Source organism: Merops nubicus, unplaced genomic scaffold, assembly GCF_000691845.1.
Source record: "Merops nubicus isolate BGI_N331 unplaced genomic scaffold, ASM69184v1 scaffold5405, whole genome shotgun sequence".
In the NCBI taxonomy this organism is placed as follows: Eukaryota; Metazoa; Chordata; class Aves; order Coraciiformes; family Meropidae; genus Merops; species Merops nubicus.
The window spans coordinates 12,963-21,183 of NW_008611476.1; the positions used below are offsets into that span (position 1 = coordinate 12,963).

General features: G+C 39.4%; 1 protein-coding gene across 1 annotated transcript; it reads right to left on the reverse strand.

The window, feature by feature from the left end:
* Positions 1-202: 202 nt before the first annotated feature.
* ARRDC3 (arrestin domain containing 3) lies at positions 203-7,951 on the reverse strand (the record flags this gene model as incomplete). Its single annotated transcript, XM_008941218.1, has 7 exons — positions 203-439; positions 1,891-2,045; positions 2,808-2,970; positions 3,385-3,641; positions 4,025-4,127; positions 5,324-5,471; positions 7,870-7,951. Coding segments are annotated over 7 exons (965 nt in total), but the record flags the coding sequence as incomplete, so codon positions are not given.
* Positions 7,952-8,221: the final 270 nt, after the last annotated feature.

An 8,221-nucleotide genomic window follows, 5' to 3' on the forward strand; every position in this document is an offset into this window, starting at 1 on the left:
CTGAACCGCACAACGTAAGCCATGAGCATGTGCAAATTTCCAAATCATAGGAGGAAGCTATCCCCTCTCTCACAATGTGGTTTGAGTGTTTGACACACATGACTGTAGGTTAGTAAGGCTGCTCCTAGTATGTGCCAGTATTTAAAGGGAAGGGGGGGGAAGGAAAAAACAACCCAAAGCTCAGGTCTTCAAGCATGTGGAGCAGTCCTACACTGTTACTGTAGGCTTTGAAGCATGATCACAGGTTGTTGTCATTTATTCACCACACAGGCAAGAGCTAAACTGCTTCCTCTGAAAAGTGTGTCTCCACCATGATGCCTTGACCTTCAGCACAGGAGGTACAATTCAGAAACCAAGTCGAGGCAGCTCTTCACAGATCCCTTCAGCGGGAGGGGCAGGATGGTCTGTCCTCTGGGGGCTGGTCTGGGTTTGGGTCGATCTAACCAGAAAGAGGACAGGAAAAAAAACAAGGTGTTTTTAGAGTCAACTGCTCAAAACAAAACCAAAACCCCACCCAAACTGGCAAGTTTAAGGCCATCATAGTGACAAATGGCATTCCCAAAATGAAGGTTTTCTGGTGTTGGGAAACTTGGTGTTGGTTTCAATTCAAGAGGAACTGAGAAGCCTCTTGTCAATCAGACAATTTGAATGAAGCATTAGTCACTAGAGAGTGAAAAATTTTAAACTACAAGTTAACAGTAAACACAAAGAACTAATAAAATCCTTGAAAAACTCCCAAGTAATTTGAGTTTCTTACTGGACACAAAAAAGTCAAGTTCACTCATCACTAAAAATGTAGCTTAGGAAATACTTTAGTTGACTTCAAAAGTTTACTGTTAACTTTGTCTTTTGAAGCATAAAACCCCTCACTCTGCCTTTAATTGATGTAATTAATCCTCAGACACCCCAAGAAATATGTCCTGGAAGTTTATGTTCTGTTAATTTACCTCTTCTTCCTTTCCATAAAAGGAACAAGGGGAAGCACCTGTTAACTTAGGTCTCCAACACTGCCCAGTAAGAAAAGCTTCAGTGGAGAGTACTCAACTTAACCAGGTGACTTAACAATAGTTCAGTCATTCTCATCAGTTAATTTTACACAACCATGTTTTTTGGGGACAAAAAAAGACATCTTTCTAAGTCTTTAAGTACCCAAAATGAGAAGGACTTGAGCTGTACTGTAGGGTTAAGCTACAGAGGAGTCCTCAGAGAAGCCTCCAGCACACAAATGCATGGCCCTTTCTGCCCACTCAACAGCAGACTAGTGTTTCAAAAGGAGGAAAAAAAAAAATGAACAGTGGGTGAATTCAGGCAAGACTTAGCCAAAGGACAGTGTTTTACTTTTGTCCTGTACCACTGCTTTTTCCTGAAAAATATGAACATGGAAAGCTTTTGAAGTTATGTCACAGTTACTGAGTCCCTTTCATGGGACTAAAAATGCTGCCAGAAATGTTGGAGGGTTTGTGAATACACAGCTCTAAGTCAGAAAGGACAGCTTTGTAACTTCTCTACATGGAGCTTCTGACAGCATTCCACACACAGAACCAAAAATGCAGAGAACTCATAGAAAAGAGCTGAAAAACTTTTAACATGTTGTGCATCTATAGACCCAAAATGTTGGTGGTAACTAATGATTCATTATATATGGAATGCAAAGTTTTAATGAAGCTTCCAAGAGTGTTCACAACAGCTTGGGAAGGTGTATGAAGCACTCAGATTGTGAAAAATCCTGACAACTCCACTGGCACCTTGATAAAACAAAGTCACCTGATCATCATGTGCATGATGTCACCTGATTTTTAGGAAGGAGGAACAAATTCCCTGCAGGAATACCACAAGAGAATCAAGAAAAGACAGCGAATGAACCATCATGCTCTGGTGAGAGGTACCTACTTCTGAATAGAGGGGTGGAGGCAGAAAACGAAACTCCTGGATGTATGCAAACAATGGTCCTGGAAGCCCTCGCTCGAAGTCATCACAAACACCTATGGGTGCCAGGCTGGACTGCCTCTGCTCCTCCGTGACCACCTCTGCATAGCTGGGAGGGGCTGCAGGGAAAAGGCACACGCAGTTCGAACAGCCAGTTCTTATGCATGTCAAAATACACAACAGGGTCAATATTAAACTTCTGTCATGGCAAAATGGGACAGCACGTAGGTCAATGATTTTTTTTTCAGTGACTCTTTTAAGGGGTTTCTGAACATGGAAGGGAGGGTAGGATGTTTAATTTTCATTAATTAACCCTTTCCAATATAAGAGCAGACTGACCGCTGCTTATTGTGACTTAATTATCCCCCCTCAAAATTTAAAGCATATCCAAAATACTGAATTTCTCTACAGGCAGGAACACCACAACATTGCATTCCTCTGGGCTTCACAAATCCCAATCAAAAAGTGACATTTATTAGGCATGCCAAGTAAGAGGGAAGGAGATGAGAGTTTCTCTTTTGACAAGGGAGATTTCCCACTGAAATTAACTGCGTGATCTTCTCACAAGAGTAAAGGACACCATAAACTCTAATTAGGAGAGGTTACACCTTATAAATGAGGATGCAGTTGGGTACTGGAGGTAGAATTAACTCTACACAGGTACCATGGCATCCTACACTTCCCCCTGTGCCAGCTTCCAAGCAGCTGGATTTCACTCTGTTCTTCTACAGAGGAAAAGCAGATGGCAAGGAAATATTCATAAGGGATTTCTTGTGGGCTTTATGACAAAGGATGTAATCTGGGTCTTTCCGCACAACAGCAATGAATGAAGCAGACATGAAAGACTAGCAAACTGGTTGGCATTTGTATTGTCTAGTTACCTTCTGGTCTTTCAGGCAGTGTCAGACCAAGCCAATTCATGTTCATGCTACCCTGGCTGCTCACACTTGACGTTCTGCTACCAAATGGGTGTAGAGGAATGGTACCAATGACCAGTGGTAAGTTAAGGAATAAATCCATGGCGCCTGGAATATCAACATACACCTGAAGAACAACAACAAGAGGTGCACAGTTAAAATGCAGGTTGATATGAGCACTTCAGATTTATTAATTTCTTCATTCTGTGCAATTTAGAAACAAAAATGCTAAGTTTCTCATTGTGTGTTTTAAAGCCAAGGCCCTAGGGAGAGAACAAGTCCCCCAAGCTGAAAGCACCTCAGGAGTCTGACCACGAGCCCTGACATGGAGATGCCATCTACTCCTAAGAGGTTTGCTTAGCTGGCACCCCACAACTGTTTTAAGAATGCACATGACTTAAAATGAATTAATTTACAGAACTCCTGTCAGGATACTAATACTAGGGTGTTTTTTTTTTTTAATTTAGCACAGAATGCTTTGTTAGCAACTGCAGTGAATGGTAACTACTCATGCTGAAGTGAAACACACCATCCAACATACCATCAGTGAATACTCCACGCGGATTATACTACAGTCGAGGATTGAAGGGGACACAGGTGGAATTTTCAGCTGTTTGCCATTCCAGGTTTCTGTCTTGCCAGATGACAAGGAATCCCCACGCAGGTTGGCAACAAGCTGCTTGACTTCCTTCATTTTCCCTTTGGCATAAAATGCCTGCGTTTGGTAAATGGCTGCCTTTGGCACCACCACACGGGAAGAGCAGTTCTCAATCTCAGCGAAGATCTGAATTGATTCACCTGGAACAGAACAGCATTTCATGTGCTCTTTATTTAAGAGGCATTTAAGCAAATTACCACGTTCTGTCTGTAGTTATAATGCACTAGGTGCTGCTAGCAGTGCTCCACCCTGAAAAAACCCACTAATACTAACAGGAACAGGATCACTACGAGCTCATCTAAAAGGAAAATGCAGATGTCTAATAGAAGCAGATGTCTTTCAACCATCTAGAGATGGATCTAGAACAACTTAAGATTAGTTTTAGTTAAAGAAATGTCTGCCAAATGCAGACTGAGGTGGCAAGAATAGTTCAAATGTTTCATTTATCTAAAAGCAGCTAAGTACAAACTGTCATTTTAGAAGGGAAGGAAAAACATTTCCTACGATTGCTTCTGTTACGTACCTGGGGTGTAGCCCTTCCTTTCAATTTTGGCACTTAAGGATATTGGGCCTGAGGTACAAAACCAACAACAGAGAGTCTTTTCTTTTGTGCCTGCTTGGGGTGACTGCAAAAAAAAGAACAACATCGCCCATTTAATTTAAGAGTTCCATGAAACTAATTCCAAACATTACTTTCCTAACGTATTTATTACGTATCCTGATAAACACAGCTCGTTTTATGTCAAGGAAACAAAACCTCAAGGAATTTAAACACAGTTTATGCAAGTAATGCTACTCATTAACACCACTTTTTCTGTTACACTTTGTAATTAAAATGGTATTTATACATAAATACTGTGTAGCTTAAGAAAAGGCTTTGCAGCCCACAAATCCCAACCTATGGTGGGCAGAGCTTTTCATTAATTGGTAAATTGGACTATCTGCATTTCAGAAACAGTAACTAAGCTACAGCAGCAAAATCTCAACTCCTGCTATTTCCTCTATTTCAGAATGATCTCATTTTAACTCTACTAAACACATTTCATTATTTCACATGACATCAGGATTCAGGGCTTGATCCAAAGACCATTAAATTCAAATGGAAGTTGTTTGATTTTAATGGAATTTGTGCGAGGTGGATGGTCCCTTTCCAGGTCTGATTTTTAACCCATACACAAAAGAAACCTATTTCAATGGACTTTTGAGGGTTTTTTCCCCCCTTCCATAAGACTAGAATTTGAGGAAGAATTAAAAATACAAGTAGTTTTAGGCCAGATTGAAATGGAATTTGCATTGAAAACAACTGTGATTCTGAAATTATTTTAATGAAATGACATTTCAGAAAAAATTATACAGAATTTTGATCATTTCTCCCCATTGGTTAAAAACTATGGAAATTATCAATTATGCACACCAGTACATTATTTTTTTACTTTGCATTTTTAAGTTAGCAGTCTCTCACTGTGATATGCATTGTAAGTTTTGCTGTTCCTTCCACGGGTTATTCTTTATTCAAAAATCAAAGAGGAACAGTCCTCAAAATTTTCCTTCTTAAGTGACATTCCACAATTTAGCATTATCAATTTAAATTGACAAAAGCCATTTTATGTCTCTTAAAAGCAAAGCAACTCCAAGTGCAGGAAAACATAGCTTTCAAAATACCAGTATTTACAGAGTTGCTGAAATCAAGGGAATACTTAAGATCAGCTACCATTAAACTAGCAGATAAATATTAGGTAAAATTAGATGTGGGTATGGTTTCAGGTATTATACTTTATTTTTATGTCAGAAACAAAGAATGAGTAATTCTGTCAATTCTTACCAGTAATGAAGGAGTGTTGATATCTATATGTTCAAAGACTGTAAATTCCTTCTTTAATTTTACTGGTAGAAACCAAGGCCTATGCAATTCGGCTTTCACCCAATAGCGCACACTGCCATGTCTGCCTTCGAATGAGGTAGCAAGTGGTCTGTGCAGGACACAAAGGTCAACACTGAGTAAAGTCCTTCTCTCTCATCAGGGTACAATCCATCAGATCAGGGATTAGTATGTAAAATGGCATTTATTTTTTTTTTTTATAAATGCACTGTAGTAATTTTAACGCAGCGTAACTTATTTGCAAAGTTTCCCCTATCTCAAGAGGGAAAAAAATAAAAAAAAGATTAAAAAGATGGGAGAAAAAATCATCTCCAATTCATCCTGCTATAGTTTTGTGTGGATTTTAAGAATCAATTGAAGAATTGCACTGGAAAATGTCAGGAGAGTACACATTTCCTTTAAACTCAAGAGGCTGCTTTCAAGTATCGAGCAAAGCATGCCCTTTTAAGGCCAAATTAAGACTACCAACTTAAAACTCCAATTAGTATCAGCCAGTTATTGTTTCAGGCAGCATGTTTTGTAAAACATTGTCTATTGTTTACTTGGCTGGTATCTCAGTGCCAAGATAATTTTAACTGTGACTGAGCACTTTTGTAGTTTATTTTGCCTTAAGCAGTGTTAAGAATTTCAGAGTTCTGAAGTGAGAGGCTATTTTGAGTACCTTCTAATTTTCCTCTAGGCTGCTCAGAACAACTTAAAACATTTATGTTGTACATGGATCTATGTGCAGAACAAGCACATATGCAAAAAATCACCAAGCCTATTCTGCTCTGAATTTTTGACAATCCTTTTTCAGAGCTGGAAGCAAAAAAAAAACTAAGTGGAAAGGATCTCCATACTTTTCAGATTCACCTTTTTTCCCCCTGTAACATCATAAAATGAGAGTCAAAAAGCACCTTTATATTCCAGTCACCCTTATTAGCAGTAACTTTTTTTTTTCTTATTTTTATGCCAGTCATTTAATCACACTGTTTTGATTACATTGCAATACATAAATTACTTGCAAAGCTTCCCTGTCTTTCACAGGAAATACTGACAGCCATGCTAGTACTTTATTAGGATGACTCAAATACATGTTTGACTTCTGTATTTCCACATCTAATGAATTTACTTTTCTCCCTAATAATACAAATGAAATTCTTTCCTCACTGGCTTTCAATGTTTCATCCTGCCCCAAATTCTTTCAGAGCAAAAGTCAGCGAGGGCAGAAACTGTCTTTTCCTTCCACTGTTTCTCTGTAGTTTAAGTAAATTTTTGAAGCATTCTGTGGACACAATATTAAGTAGGCAATGCCAAACTTCAAGCTTCTCATACCAGCATTTATTTTCTGAGTATTATCAACAGCTGGTTCTGTTGTTATTCCTTCAGTTCACTTAACAACCATCTGTGTTTTCACCAATGCTTGTGATATTTTGTGGGCTTATATGCTTCACTTTAAGCTAAGCATTTCAGTATTTGTATGTTTTGTGTTTCATGTATTTCAATGCCTCTTCCAACTCAAAGAAAGATTATTGGCTCTATTTATAGAGCTGAGATTTTCAAGGAATGCTTAATTGTCTTAAAAAAAATCTCCATATATTACAGGCTTTCTCCACTGTTCCAGTAGGATCTGCTGTGAAGTCCTGTGCTGTTCACATCAAAACTGACCTGCCAAAGTGTTTATCATCTGCAGGTTCTGCCAAAACCAACACCTCCAATAAACAGATTGTTTATTAGCTTTAATATCAGGTACTGAGTTATTTCACATAACACACTGCCAATTTTTTTTTTCAGCCTTAATGACTTGACTGCTAGGCTTTTACAGCAGAATGCTCTGTTTTCCATCCATGTCGAGACTCCCTCTGTTTCTGTGCTTTTACAGTTTATTGCAACTCAGATTTTTCAGCTGATTTCCACAGTGCTAACTCCTGCAAGTATAAATCTTCCACTCACAATGTCTACACCATGTATTTCAGACTTCGCGGGTGGTGAGAACAACTTCTATCTTAACAGTTCTGCTCTCACTCCTTAGCTTTCTGAAACAAATTAGGTATGGGAATTTTTCTTGCTTTATCCTCCCATCCTTCTGTGTATTTCCACTCAGGCTGTCCTAACAATTCAGCTGTGATCTCTAGTTTTGCTGGCTTGCATGGCTTCAAGAAACTGCTGGTTGAGGTAGAAGGTATCTCAACCACTTCACAGTACTCTAGTGTGAGTTCAGATTCCTTCCCTTCCTATTGCAAGACCTAATAAATCAGCAGGGCTTTGTCACAAGAAAATGAGCAGCTGGGCAGCAATAAGCTCCTTTTTTTTGTGGAAATTAAAGAAATAAAAGGGAAGTGCGTATCAGTTTAAAAGCAACCTCTTCAGTTTAATGAGATTATGTCCTCCACTGCATGTTGGAGCACAATTCCTACCACCATTGAAAAGGTTTCCCCTCCACCCACAGCAGGAGTTTGGCTCAGGCAGGGGGGGGCAGCAGGGCCCAAGGACTGCGTGTGGGCACTTACGTCTGTGGAAGCTCGAAGCTGAATGCATATTCATGCCTTCCAGAATGGATGGTGTGAAGGCCTTCTTCTGAATTGTCATCATCTGGAAGGGGGGAAAAAAAAGACACAACATGCTATTCCACCTGCACACATTTATACACTGTTCAAGGTTCTCTGCCAGCACAAAAAACGACTGACACGCTCATTACAGCACTTCAGGAGGTGGTGGCCCCAAAACAAAGGTCTCTGTTCCATCTGTGTTAACTCCTGGATGCAAGGACAAATCTCACCTACAGAAGGATAGGTGAGATTGCCAGATTCACCTTAGGGAAGCGAAGGTTAACTTGCTTTAATTTATAACCCTGCCTCTGAA